The following is a 14,268-nucleotide window of genomic DNA, read 5'->3' on the forward strand; positions in this document are numbered from 1 at the left end:
GGCCTGAGATCACAATTATTTTGGCAATTATGTATTTCTGTGGTATAGGGCAGTGAAAAGAAAAAGGTATAAGTTTAATATCTGAAAATGTAATGGTCTTAATCATAGGACTGTCTCTTGTCACTTGGTGGAATTTCAGTGGAGAGAAACAGAATGCATCTCAGCAATGGAGAACCACTTCAGTGGTTAAAAATGGGTAGCGATCCATAAGTAAGTTCAACAAGCAACAGTAGTGCATGATGATCTGGTAGATCTAAATTGTCTCTCTGAATAAACTGAATTACATTTCAGACCATGAAAAAATTGGAGAGAACTGGAGATTTTCATGAGGAAAAATGCAGCAGATCAGATCCTGGAACAGAAGATGCAAAGGTAACTTCTTGCATAAGTATTTTTATCATTCTCAAGTACTCTCCTTTTCTTCTTCCAGTTAGTTAAAAAGTTTATTATGTTTACTTCCCAGTAGTGTTGATTTTTTAATTTCTGTTTGAGGAAGTATATTTCAGCTGCGAGAGACTGGTCAGAATCTTTCCATCTTTTGAATTTGTAAAAGCAAGAATGTGGTTTTGTATTTTTTGGGGGGGAGGGGGTCATTTACAGATGGACTTACATTCAGAAATTCCAAAGAGGTTGTGTAGTTCTGTGGCAGTAGATATGTTCTCCATATGTGTGAAGGTGTAAGAATGATAAAGTACCTTTGTCTGGAGATCAGGTACAGCTGAACCGTTGTTGGTAATGCACTACAATCTCTCGACTCAGTGCTGAGAACTTGATGTATGTGCATTTGACTTCTGTTTTGTATCTCTTGCAAAATAGAAGAACAAGACATTCGTTGAAAGAAGTGACTTTTTTACTCTACAGTTTTGCCTGTTACATTGTGCCTAATATTTGCAGTTGTTCTTTAGTCACTGAAGTTCAGTTCATAAGCCAAGATGGCTTATGAAAATGGCTAAAGCGCAGTCTTCTGTACCAGAATAGAATTTATCCACTTACTGATAAAAACTACCATATCCTAAAAAAAATTAAAAAATAAAAAAAAAAGAAAAGGAAAAAATGTTTTTTTTTTAATCTTGCATAATTCAAAACCATGTAACATTCCTTTACATCAGATTACTAAGCAAGATATCCAACTAAATACTTGGACAGAATATTGTTACTTATTTTACCTTCTTCAAACTACTTGATAACCAAATCTTACAACAGATTCCATACAATGGCAGTGAAACTTCATTAACAAAGGAGGTTTTCCTCAGCCCCTAAATCAGAGCGATCTTGGGTAGCACAAAATCAGAGAACCATGAAGGCTGGAAAAGAACTTCAAGATCCCCTACTGCAAGAGACAGAGGGAAGTATGAAATTTTATTGAACAAATAAAATAATATTTATTGCTTTATGAGCCTGGGGCTGTGTGCCAAGGCCATGGCCAGAGCTACCAGATGGGGCGTGCGGGAAGACGAGGCCCAAGGCCCAGAGATTGGTGTGAAACATGGATGCCAAGCACAAAAGAGGTGGGGTGTGAAAAGGAGTGGGAAAAATTGCTGGAGAAAGCCCAGGAAAGGCTGGCACCGCAGTGCCGTCACAGCACGGCTCCGGCGGGCTGGGAGCCCAACATCTGCCTCTCGGCCTGCTGTTTATAATACCTAATAAACATCCCTTACAACTAAGAACAAAAAGTCCGTGTGTTATTGACAAGATTGCTGGCGTTGCTGTTCCTACCCACGCTACCCATGCTCCATATTTCAGTCCTGATAAATAGGGGGTGTTAAATTTCATCTTTGGTGACATGACCATAAATCAGCACTCCTGATATTACTAATAAAAGAGACAAAGACCCCAGAGAGCAGATGAGGGACCAATTGCAATGACATGTGATGACATTTTGTGATGACATCACAAAATCAGATCCCGTCCCAAACCATCCCACTGTGAGTAATGCTGGAATTCATCAGAGGAAGGAAAACACACGGAACTCTAAAGAATCAAACTCCAACCCAATAACAGCACACTGCCATGAGTGATCTCCTTAATTTTTGAAATCCTTCAGTTTCATCATGACCTTTGGCTTGAATTCTGTGATATTTGAAAGCACAGAACAGCTTAATATGAGAAATTCTGTGCAGTGAAAAGCTTCAGCAGGCGCACCTGTAACAAACATTCTGGCACCTCAGTCGAGAAGTCAGCAGAGCCAACTCGTCCACTCGGTGCAGATGTGGCAACATCAGCTGTGCAGCAACAGACCAGTAGTTACACATGAAGCACGTTAGGCTTTTATTTCACCACATTTCACAGACTAAGAAGGATCAGGATAGCGATCCCTGATGTGTGTCAAGTCACCACTGCAGGCCTGGTACTGGAAGTGCACGGGCTATGCTGCAAGCAAACCCTGTGTAGTTACTGAACAAAAGGAGCTGGGAATGCCCTGCGATCTCACACAGATGGCCATATTCAGGCAAGGCACACACACACATCCTACTCACTGGTGGCCAGTTAATTCCACAGCACTCTGACAAGCACACACAGTTGCCCCAGTGGCTACTCAGCATCTCAGTGATGAAAATGTATGAGTAATTCTAGTCCTCTGTTCTAGTCCAATGTGGTCCCCATTTACTACCCTCCTCCAGCTAATTAGCAGCCCTATGCTTTTTCTGCAGTGGCTGGCTTTTCAGCAGACCAGAGCACTGCACTTAAGGTTGAAGAGAAAAGATAAATGCTTAAATAAATGAATGGTGACCATGCTGGGGACAGTGACGACCTTGTGTTCCACTGAAGTGAACGGTTCGCTCAACAGCGATCTTGGGTAGCACAGAATCATAGAATCACGAAGGCCGGAAAAGATCTCCAAGATCTCCTACAGCAAGAGACAGAGGGAAGTATGACATTTTATGGAATAATAAACCCCCTTGCTGTATGAGCCTGGGGCTGTGTGCCATGGCCACGGCCAGAGCTACCAGATGGGGCGTGCGGGAAGACAAGGCCCAGGCCCGGGAAATTGGTGTGAAACATGGATGCCAAACACAGAAGAGGTGGGGGGTTACATGGAGTGGGCAGCAGCACTGCGGAAAACCCAGGAACTTGTGCTGGGCTGGAGTGCTGCTGGCACACATGCAGCAGGTGAGGCCGGCGCACAGTGATGACCAAGCAGTGGATGATGGCATCGCTGTGGGACGAGCGGTGATGTCCCCCAGTGAAGGCGAGGCCCGGCAACACGGCCAAGCCCTGGTCTGTGACATCTCCGTGCGATGGATTGTGACTGCTTGGCCCACGCTGCTCCAGTGCGGGCGCAGCAGCCCAGCCCAGCAGTTCGTGCCTGGCCTCCAACCGAGCGAGTGTGCGAGGACTGGAGTGTGGACAGGGCGAGTTTAGGAGCTGGAAAGTGATCTGGGTGTTGCTTGCGCAGCACTCAGCCACCGAGCCAGAGCCTCTTGTGCTGTACCCCGACCCTGCTGGTAGCAGGAGTCTGGGACATCAAGGAGAGGAGCGTGCAGCAGCGCAGGTGGGCAGCGTGGCAATGCCTGACGCCAGAAGCTCGGGGTGCTTCTTGAGGGCCCTTCCCCAGGCCGGCCTATGCCCGTGGGGACATGGTCCCCGCAGTGGCTGGAGGGGAACAGGGACCGGGAGGGTTTGCTGATGAGAGACTGGGACAGTGAGTGACCGTGGCCTCTCTCTGTCTTTTGCAGTTGGTGACACCATCTTTCTGCCTGCTGCAGCACCTGTGAGGGGAGCAGCTTCCCGACCTCAGCTCTCCCCAGCCCACCGCACAGCCCGGGCCATGGACGCGACATCCAACTGGACCTGCCCCATCTGCGGGCAAGTACGGGAGGATGTCACATTCGTGACCCCCTGCCAGCACCAGCTGTGCTACGGCTGTGCCGTCTGGTGGGCACAGAAGAAACCGAGTTGTGCCGTATGCGGGCACAAAGTCGCCACCATCCGATACTCGGTGAGGTCGGAAGAGGATTACCTGGAGTGTGCTGTCCCGCAGCCCGCAGCGCACTCAGGTGACGGCCTGCAGGACGAGCAGGGGCCTGCAGAGCCGGTGCTCATCCCAGCTGAGCACAACTTCCCAGCCGAGGTCTGGGCTGCCTTCTTCCAGCAACATCCGGAAGACCTCGGACCCCTGCTCCAATGGCTGCAGGAAGAGATCCAGCAGGTGTCCAGCGACGACTGGTGGGAAGTCTACGTGGCACAGTGCACCACCGTGAACTTCCTGTGCCAGCACGGGCTGGACCAGGAGGCCTTGGTGCAGGCGCTGCAGATGACCACCAGTGGTGACGTGGTGCCCTTCGTCAGAAGGCTCATCGGCACCGCTGCAGCCCTGTACGGCCCCACCATCCGCCACCAGCTGGACCACCAGGACGCCCGTGCTGCTGGAGGGAGGGAGGACAGTCCTGCAGCCAGCACCAGCACCAGCACCTCCCATCAGGAGCCTCCTGCCTCGGGCCCAGGCCGCTCCACCAGCACTGCAGGGCCCAGCACGGAGCCAGGGCAGGCGGCCACAGCGGGCCCCTCTTCCCAGGGCAGGGACCGCTCGTCTGGGGGGCCCCGGCGCCCCCCGAAGAGGAAGGCCCGCAGCAGCCCCCAGGACTCTGCGCCGCCCTGCAAGAGGCGGCCCCGGCGGCGGCACTAGGCTGGCACCGCAGTGCCGTCACAGCACGGCTCCGGCGGGCTGGGAGCCCAACATCTGCCTCTCGGCCTGCTGTTTATAATACCTAATAAACATCCCTTACAACTAAGAACAAAAAGTCCGTGTGTTATTGACAAGATTGCTGGCGTTGCTGTTCCTACCCACGCTACCCATGCTCCATATTTCAGTCCTGATAAATAGGGGGTGTTAAATTTCATCTTTGGTGACATGACCATAAATCAGCACTCCTGATATTACTAATAAAAGAGACAAAGACCCCAGAGAGCAGATGAGGGACCAATTGCGATGACATGTGATGACATTTTGTGATGACATCACAAAATCAGATCCCGTCCCAAACCATCCCACTGTGAGTAATGCTGGAATTCATCAGAGGAAGGAAAACACACGGAACTCTAAAGAATCAAACTCCAACCCAATAACAGCACACTGCCATGAGTGATCTCCTTAATTTTTGAAATCCTTCAATTTCATCATGACCTTTGGCTTGAATTCTGTGATATTTGAAAGCACAGAACAGCTTAATATGAGAAATTCTGTGCAGTGAAAAGCTTCAGCAGGCGCACCTGTAACAAACATTCTGGCACCTCAGTCGAGAAGTCAGCAGAGCCAACTCGTCCACTCGGTGCAGATGTGGCAACATCAGCTGTGCAGCAACAGACCAGTAGTTACACATGAAGCACGTTAGGCTTTTATTTCACCACATTTCACAGACTAAGAAGGATCAGGATAGCGATCCCTGATGTGTGTCAAGTCACCACTGCAGGCCTGGTACTGGAAGTGCACGGGCTATGCTGCAAGCAAACCCTGTGTAGTTACTGAACAAAAGGAGCTGGGAATGCCCTGCGATCTCACACAGATGGCCATATTCAGGCAAGGCACACACACACATCCTACTCACTGGTGGCCAGTTAATTCCACAGCACTCTGACAAGCACACACAGTTGCCCCAGTGGCTACTCAGCATCTCAGTGATGAAAATGTATGAGTAATTCTAGTCCTCTGTTCTAGTCCAATGTGGTCCCCATTTACTACCCTCCTCCAGCTAATTAGCAGCCCTATGCTTTTTCTGCAGTGGCTGGCTTTTCAGCAGACCAGAGCACTGCACTTAAGGTTGAAGAGAAAAGATAAATGCTTAAATAAATGAATGGTGACCATGCTGGGGACAGTGACGACCTTGTGTTCCACTGAAGTGAACGGTTCGCTCAACAGCGATCTTGGGTAGCACAGAATCATAGAATCACGAAGGCCGGAAAAGATCTCCAAGATCTCCTACAGCAAGAGACAGAGGGAAGTATGACATTTTATGGAATAATAAACCCCCTTGCTGTATGAGCCTGGGGCTGTGTGCCATGGCCACGGCCAGAGCTACCAGATGGGGCGTGCGGGAAGACAAGGCCCAGGCCCGGGAAATTGGTGTGAAACATGGATGCCAAACACAGAAGAGGTGGGGGGTTACATGGAGTGGGCAGCAGCACTGCGGAAAACCCAGGAACTTGTGCTGGGCTGGAGTGCTGCTGGCACACATGCAGCAGGTGAGGCCGGCGCACAGTGATGACCAAGCAGTGGATGATGGCATCGCTGTGGGACGAGCGGTGATGTCCCCCAGTGAAGGCGAGGCCCGGCAACACGGCCAAGCCCTGGTCTGTGACATCTCCGTGCGATGGATTGTGACTGCTTGGCCCACGCTGCTCCAATGCGGGCGCAGCAGCCCAGCCCAGCAGTTCGTGCCTGGCCTCCAACCGAGCGAGTGTGCGAGGACTGGAGTGTGGACAGGGCGAGTTTAGGAGCTGGAAAGTGATCTGGGTGTTGCTTGCGCAGCACTCAGCCACCGAGCCAGAGCCTCTTGTGCTGTACCCCGACCCTGCTGGTAGCAGGAGTCTGGGACATCAAGGAGAGGAGCGTGCAGCAGCGCAGGTGGGCAGCGTGGCAATGCCTGACGCCAGAAGCTCGGGGTGCTTCTTGAGGGCCCTTCCCCAGGCCGGCCTATGCCCGTGGGGACATGGTCCCCGCAGTGGCTGGAGGGGAACAGGGACCGGGAGGGTTTGCTGATGAGAGACTGGGACAGTGAGTGACCGTGGCCTCTCTCTGTCTTTTGCAGTTGGTGACACCATCTTTCTGCCTGCTGCAGCACCTGTGAGGGGAGCAGCTTCCCGACCTCAGCTCTCCCCAGCCCACCGCACAGCCCGGGCCATGGACGCGACATCCAACTGGACCTGCCCCATCTGCGGGCAAGTACGGGAGGATGTCACATTCGTGACCCCCTGCCAGCACCAGCTGTGCTACGGCTGTGCCGTCTGGTGGGCACAGAAGAAACCGAGTTGTGCCGTATGCGGGCACAAAGTCGCCACCATCCGATACTCGGTGAGGTCGGAAGAGGATTACCTGGAGTGTGCTGTCCCGCAGCCCGCAGCGCACTCAGGTGACGGCCTGCAGGACGAGCAGGGGCCTGCAGAGCCGGTGCTCATCCCAGCTGAGCACAACTTCCCAGCCGAGGTCTGGGCTGCCTTCTTCCAGCAACATCCGGAAGACCTCGGACCCCTGCTCCAATGGCTGCAGGAAGAGATCCAGCAGGTGTCCAGCGACGACTGGTGGGAAGTCTACGTGGCACAGTGCACCACCGTGAACTTCCTGTGCCAGCACGGGCTGGACCAGGAGGCCTTGGTGCAGGCGCTGCAGATGACCACCAGTGGTGACGTGGTGCCCTTCGTCAGAAGGCTCATCGGCACCGCTGCAGCCCTGTACGGCCCCACCATCCGCCACCAGCTGGACCACCAGGACGCCCGTGCTGCTGGAGAGAGGGAGGACAGTCCTGCAGCCAGCACCAGCACCAGCACCTCCCATCAGGAGCCTCCTGCCTCGGGCCCAGGCCGCTCCACCAGCACTGCAGGGCCCAGCACGGAGCCAGGGCAGGCGGCCACAGCGGGCCCCTCTTCCCAGGGCAGGGACCGCTCGTCTGGGGGGCCCCGGCGCCCCCCGAAGAGGAAGGCCCGCAGCAGCCCCCAGGACTCTGCGCCGCCCTGCAAGAGGCGGCCCCGGCGGCGGCACTAGGCTGGCACCGCAGTGCCGTCACAGCACGGCTCCGGCGGGCTGGGAGCCCAACATCTGCCTCTCGGCCTGCTGTTTATAATACCTAATAAACATCCCTTACAACTAAGAACAAAAAGTCCGTGTGTTATTGACAAGATTGCTGGCGTTGCTGTTCCTACCCACGCTACCCATGCTCCATATTTCAGTCCTGATAAATAGGGGGTGTTAAATTTCATCTTTGGTGACATGACCATAAATCAGCACTCCTGATATTACTAATAAAAGAGACAAAGACCCCAGAGAGCAGATGAGGGACCAATTGCAATGACATGTGATGACATTTTGTGATGACATCACAAAATCAGATCCCGTCCCAAACCATCCCACTGTGAGTAATGCTGGAATTCATCAGAGGAAGGAAAACACACGGAACTCTAAAGAATCAAACTCCAACCCAATAACAGCACACTGCCATGAGTGATCTCCTTAATTTTTGAAATCCTTCAATTTCATCATGACCTTTGGCTTGAATTCTGTGATATTTGAAAGCACAGAACAGCTTAATATGAGAAATTCTGTGCAGTGAAAAGCTTCAGCAGGCGCACCTGTAACAAACATTCTGGCACCTCAGTCGAGAAGTCAGCAGAGCCAACTCGTCCACTCGGTGCAGATGTGGCAACATCAGCTGTGCAGCAACAGACCAGTAGTTACACATGAAGCACGTTAGGCTTTTATTTCACCACATTTCACAGACTAAGAAGGATCAGGATAGCGATCCCTGATGTGTGTCAAGTCACCACTGCAGGCCTGGTACTGGAAGTGCACGGGCTATGCTGCAAGCAAACCCTGTGTAGTTACTGAACAAAAGGAGCTGGGAATGCCCTGCGATCTCACACAGATGGCCATATTCAGGCAAGGCACACACACACATCCTACTCACTGGTGGCCAGTTAATTCCACAGCACTCTGACAAGCACACACAGTTGCCCCAGTGGCTACTCAGCATCTCAGTGATGAAAATGTATGAGTAATTCTAGTCCTCTGTTCTAGTCCAATGTGGTCCCCATTTACTACCCTCCTCCAGCTAATTAGCAGCCCTATGCTTTTTCTGCAGTGGCTGGCTTTTCAGCAGACCAGAGCACTGCACTTAAGGTTGAAGAGAAAAGATAAATGCTTAAATAAATGAATGGTGACCATGCTGGGGACAGTGACGACCTTGTGTTCCACTGAAGTGAACGGTTCGCTCAACAGCGATCTTGGGTAGCACAGAATCATAGAATCACGAAGGCCGGAAAAGATCTCCAAGATCTCCTACAGCAAGAGACAGAGGGAAGTATGACATTTTATGGAATAATAAACCCCCTTGCTGTATGAGCCTGGGGCTGTGTGCCATGGCCACGGCCAGAGCTACCAGATGGGGCGTGCGGGAAGACAAGGCCCAGGCCCGGGAAATTGGTGTGAAACATGGATGCCAAACACAGAAGAGGTGGGGGGTTACATGGAGTGGGCAGCAGCACTGCGGAAAACCCAGGAACTTGTGCTGGGCTGGAGTGCTGCTGGCACACATGCAGCAGGTGAGGCCGGCGCACAGTGATGACCAAGCAGTGGATGATGGCATCGCTGTGGGACGAGCGGTGATGTCCCCCAGTGAAGGCGAGGCCCGGCAACACGGCCAAGCCCTGGTCTGTGACATCTCCGTGCGATGGATTGTGACTGCTTGGCCCACGCTGCTCCAATGCGGGCGCAGCAGCCCAGCCCAGCAGTTCGTGCCTGGCCTCCAACCGAGCGAGTGTGCGAGGACTGGAGTGTGGACAGGGCGAGTTTAGGAGCTGGAAAGTGATCTGGGTGTTGCTTGCGCAGCACTCAGCCACCGAGCCAGAGCCTCTTGTGCTGTACCCCGACCCTGCTGGTAGCAGGAGTCTGGGACATCAAGGAGAGGAGCGTGCAGCAGCGCAGGTGGGCAGCGTGGCAATGCCTGACGCCAGAAGCTCGGGGTGCTTCTTGAGGGCCCTTCCCCAGGCCGGCCTATGCCCGTGGGGACATGGTCCCCGCAGTGGCTGGAGGGGAACAGGGACCGGGAGGGTTTGCTGATGAGAGACTGGGACAGTGAGTGACCGTGGCCTCTCTCTGTCTTTTGCAGTTGGTGACACCATCTTTCTGCCTGCTGCAGCACCTGTGAGGGGAGCAGCTTCCCGACCTCAGCTCTCCCCAGCCCACCGCACAGCCCGGGCCATGGACGCGACATCCAACTGGACCTGCCCCATCTGCGGGCAAGTACGGGAGGATGTCGCATTCGTGACCCCCTGCCAGCACCAGCTGTGCTACGGCTGTGCCATCTGGTGGGCACAGAAGAAACCGAGTTGTGCCGTATGCGGGCACAAAGTCGCCACCATCCGATACTCGGTGAGGTCGGAAGAGGATTACCTGGAGTGTGCTGTCCCGCAGCCCGCAGCGCACTCAGGTGACGGCCTGCAGGACGAGCAGGGGCCTGCAGAGCCGGTGCTCATCCCAGCTGAGCACAACTTCCCAGCCGAGGTCTGGGCTGCCTTCTTCCAGCAACATCCGGAAGACCTCGGACCCCTGCTCCAATGGCTGCAGGAAGAGATCCAGCAGGTGTCCAGCGACGACTGGTGGGAAGTCTACGTGGCACAGTGCACCACCGTGAACTTCCTGTGCCAGCACGGGCTGGACCAGGAGGCCTTGGTGCAGGCGCTGCAGATGACCACCAGTGGTGACGTGGTGCCCTTCGTCAGAAGGCTCATCGGCACCGCTGCAGCCCTGTACGGCCCCACCATCCGCCACCAGCTGGACCACCAGGACACCCGTGCTGCTGGAGGGAGGGAGGACAGTCCTGCAGCCAGCACCAGCACCAGCACCTCCCATCAGGAGCCTCCTGCCTCGGGCCCAGGCCGCTCCACCAGCACCGTAGGGCCCAGCACGGAGCCAGGGCAGGCGGCCACAGAGGGCCCCTCTTCCCAGGGCAGGGACCGCTCGTCTGGGGGGCCCCGGCGCCCCCCGAAGAGGAAGGCCCGCAGCAGCCCCCAGGACTCTGCGCCGCCCTGCAAGAGGCGGCCCCAGCGGCGGCACTAGGCTGGCACCGCAGTGCCGTCACAGCACGGCTCCGGCGGGCTGGGAGCCCAACATCTGCCTCTCGGCCTGCTGCTTATAATACCTAATAAACATCCCTTACAACTAAGAACAAAAAGTCCGTGTGTTATTGACAAGACTGCTGGCGTTGCTGTTCCTACCCATCCTACCCATGCTTCTTTCTCAGTTTAGATTGATTGGGCAGCAGTGATGGGGAAAGCCCAGGAATGTGTGCTGGTGCTGGAGTGCTGCTGGCACTTGTGAAACTTACTTATGGTAGTGATGCTTAGCTTTGCGTGGACCTACTGAAATAAGACAAGCAGGCAGAGAAACACAGTCCAGCTGAGAGCTTTCAGGAGAAGCTGATTTTTCTCCCATTCCATAGGGTTAAGCTTTATATGGGCTTAATTAGAGCAGGAAGAGCATGTCCACTGAACTGCCATTTCCAATTAAGATTAGAGGCGCCATCCTGCACTAAGGTGCTCCTGGCACTGTACAAGTCATAGTACCAAGTGCCAGATGTAAGAGTGCAACCACCTAACCTGATCCCATTCCCTTCCCTAAAACAGACTTTAGTTTCTAAAAGCGATTAATTTCACCCTTTTCACTTCACAAAGTTTTTTCTCTCAGTTCTTCATTTGCTCAAACCAAAAATATAGTTGATTTATTCTGTGAAATTAAAGATTCAAGTCCTCTGAGCATTACAGTTTACCCAGAGCAGTCTGTATTTTCCACGTTCCCGGAAGTGCCAGAAAGAAAGACATTTTTCAGGTGAGTCTGTAATGAGAATCCTCAGCTGTCCATCCCTAGACATGCAGTAAGACTATCCTATGGTTTCAGTAATATGCATATAAACAAAGACAGAAGCTATGCCAAAGCATTTTCTCTTTACAACAGACATAGCTCCCAGTGCTCCTTACCAGAGATCAGCTCTGCTGGAAAAGATCTGGTAGTTCAAGTGGACAACTAGTTGAACAAAACACAGTTAAGTGCCCTTGCTGTGGTGAAGTCTTACAATGTACAGCCCCGAAGGTTGAGGGAAAGCATTACTCACCTCTACCTGATGCTCATGCAGTCACAAGTGCCCTATCAAATCCAGTCTGGGGCCTTCAATAGAAGAGAGAGATTGACTCAAGTGAGTCCAGTGGAAGGTGACCAAGACAGGTAGGTCGCTGAAGCACATCATGGATAAGAAGACCAGAAAATACTTCAGCTCTCATAGGTAGTTCTCAAAGGCAGAAAACAAAAGTGACAATGTAATATTCATTTGAATTTCTGAACCTTTATTAGTATCACTTTATTAGTACCAGTAGAAGAAATCTCTACATGAGTTACTTCTGGTTATGATAGACAACAGTAGGATTGGATAATATTTCACATCACCTTTACATGCTCAGATATATGCTTAAGCTACAAGCAGATTTGAATACCTTGTTAAAATGTGAGCAGGGCAGGACTGTTTAAATAGTTTGTGCTTCTGTTACAATTATTGACTTTTCATAAGCATTTATAAGATGTTCACATACATCAGAGATAAAGGCATATACAGTATATAGACAGGTGTGAAGCAGGTCAAAAAACAAAGCTTTTTATGTTCTCTTGGCTTCATATATATTTGCCTGCCAACAGGTCGATGAACATTTTCGTGCAGAGAAAATCAGTGAGTTCAGCACTGACAAATGCTGTGAGGCATTAAAAGCTACAGAAATGCTAAAGTGTCCATGCTATAAACAATTAAAATCAAGAAAGAAAAGCACACCAATGTTCACATTAGGACCTGAAGTTTTAACTCCAAAAGGAAAAAGCAAACGTTCTTTTGTATCACTGTGCCAAAAAGCATAAAGATAAGACTTACAAACCACTGAGGTCACTTATTGGCTTCTCCAGCCTCCTGCAAATATAATTTTAATCATTTCCCACATACAATATGTTTGCAAAGACAAAATTTGCCACTTTCCCAAGGAAGGGACTTTAAGAATTGGAGCTCATGCCTGACCTTTAAAATCTGAAAGTTCATCCTAGACTAATAGTGCCAATAGTGTGGTCTCCCTTCAGTAGATGGATGCATCTTCATAGTGGAATTTGCCTTGAGAGCCAATCCGGGGGCTGGAGACTTCATCGCCACAGGGTAAATACTGTCTGCATAAACGAAACAAGTGCCTCTTGAACTTGACTCCAGCAAATGCATAGAGCACGGGATTGAGGCAGCAATGGGAGAAAGCAATTTTACGGCTGATGTGAAAGGCAAGGACGATGTCTTTTTCATACTGACAGGAAGGCGGTGGAAAAGTAGTCAGAAAACTGAGGATGTTGTAAGGTGCCCAGCTCAGGAAGAAAGCCACCACAATAACAAGGATGAGCTTCACAGTTCTCTGCTTTCTGCGAGATCTTGTTCCAAGCAGAATTATCAGTATGTTGATGTAACAGAATACGATAATCCCAAAGGAAATCAGGAAGAGTATGTTTCGTTGATAAATGTCCACTTTTTTCCATTTCCAGTCATCATAATCACAGGCACTGACCTCTTCCAAGGTTTCTACCACTGTGGTGTGAATCATCTCAGGAACCACAATTAAAATGCTGCAAGTCCAAACAAACAAGCACACCAGAGAACCACAGTACTGTGTCTGAGATCTCAGAGTAGAAAGAGGGTTCACGACGTACAAGTACCGTAAAATAGTCATGAGAGTTAGAAAGAAAACACCACTGTAGTAGCCAACGGAGAAAATGGCATTCACTGCCTTGCAAAGGAACTCACCAAAAATCCACCCGAAGGTCTGGTCCACTGCCCAGAATGGCAGCATGCAGGAGAAGACTAAGTCAGAGACGCAAAGATTCATGATGAAGATGTTTGTTAAAGATGTAAGGTTTTCGTATTTGAACAGGATCCACAACACCAGAGTGTTTCCCAGCAGGCTGAGCAAAAATGCCAGAGTATAGAGAACAGTAGTTAAATGGGTGTAAAATGTAAAATAGTTTCCCATTTCGCAGACGTTGCTTTCATTAAGAAAGTATTCAAAGGAGTAATTGTCTTCCCAACCAGATGGATACTGTTCTTCATCCATTTGTCTCTGCAAACTCCAGCAGAAACACTGGAACTCTGCAAACTCCGCAAACACTAAGCACCACTGGAGTTAAAATGTCTGTGAAAAGTGATAAGAAAACAAAACTCCCATTCTGGATGCTTCTGTTTTGAGAAGAAAAGAAGCAGTGAAACTTTTTTATTTGTCCTATTTTTGGGATAGAACAGAGTCATTTCCTCTTAACAACTAGAGCACAAACAGGTAGATCCTAAAGATCCTCAAGACAACATCAATATCTTTAATGACTAAGGCAGATGCTACGATACTAATTGTTAAACTTTTACAATACAAATACTTTTTAACGTAAGAACCTCGGGTGCCAAGACTTTCAGATCTGTTACTGTTTTTTAGGTAGTCCGGAATGATACAGACCAGCTGACACCTCCTTCTAGCAGCTTCACCTGCCTGCCAGCCTGATTGCAG

At 50.9% G+C, this 14,268-nt stretch overlaps 4 protein-coding genes across 4 annotated transcripts; 3 read left to right on the forward strand and 1 right to left on the reverse strand.

Annotated features, from left to right (window-relative positions):
• The first annotated feature begins 1,882 nt into the window (after positions 1-1,882).
• Positions 1,883-5,127, forward strand: LOC146762087 (uncharacterized). Its single transcript, XM_085538224.1, has one exon. The coding sequence runs from the start codon at positions 3,770-3,772 to the stop codon at positions 4,625-4,627; it is 858 nt and encodes a 285-aa protein (XP_085394350.1). The 5' UTR covers positions 1,883-3,769; the 3' UTR covers positions 4,628-5,127.
• LOC146762088 (uncharacterized) lies at positions 5,126-7,886 on the forward strand. The gene has a single exon (XM_085538226.1). The coding sequence runs from the start codon at positions 6,839-6,841 to the stop codon at positions 7,694-7,696; it is 858 nt and encodes a 285-aa protein (XP_085394352.1). The 5' UTR covers positions 5,126-6,838; the 3' UTR covers positions 7,697-7,886.
• A 308-nt stretch (positions 7,887-8,194) lies between these two features.
• On the forward strand, positions 8,195-10,839 carry LOC146762089 (uncharacterized). The gene has a single exon (XM_085540890.1). The coding sequence runs from the start codon at positions 9,908-9,910 to the stop codon at positions 10,763-10,765; it is 858 nt and encodes a 285-aa protein (XP_085397016.1). The 5' UTR covers positions 8,195-9,907; the 3' UTR covers positions 10,766-10,839.
• Positions 10,840-12,661: 1,822 nt separating this feature from the next.
• Positions 12,662-13,930, reverse strand: XCR1 (X-C motif chemokine receptor 1). The gene has a single exon (XM_015854024.3). It carries the CDS (start codon positions 13,825-13,827, stop codon positions 12,814-12,816), a length of 1,014 nt encoding a protein of 337 aa, XP_015709510.1. The 5' UTR covers positions 13,828-13,930; the 3' UTR covers positions 12,662-12,813.
• Between the last annotated feature and the right edge of the window lie 338 nt (positions 13,931-14,268).

Source organism: Coturnix japonica, chromosome 2 (genome assembly GCF_054131305.1).
Source record: "Coturnix japonica strain WE chromosome 2, WE-NBRP24, whole genome shotgun sequence".
NCBI classification, from domain to species: domain Eukaryota; kingdom Metazoa; phylum Chordata; class Aves; order Galliformes; family Phasianidae; genus Coturnix; species Coturnix japonica.

Bases quoted from the DNA above. Each gene is read 5' to 3' on its own strand.
- LOC146762088 (XM_085538226.1), top strand. From the start codon at position 6,839: ATGGACGCGACATCCAACTGGACCTGCCCCATCTGCGGGCAAGTACGG.
- LOC146762087 (XM_085538224.1), top strand. From the start codon at position 3,770: ATGGACGCGACATCCAACTGGACCTGCCCCATCTGCGGGCAAGTACGG.
- LOC146762089 (XM_085540890.1), top strand. From the start codon at position 9,908: ATGGACGCGACATCCAACTGGACCTGCCCCATCTGCGGGCAAGTACGG.
- XCR1 (XM_015854024.3), bottom strand. From the start codon at position 13,827: ATGGATGAAGAACAGTATCCATCTGGTTGGGAAGACAATTACTCCTTT.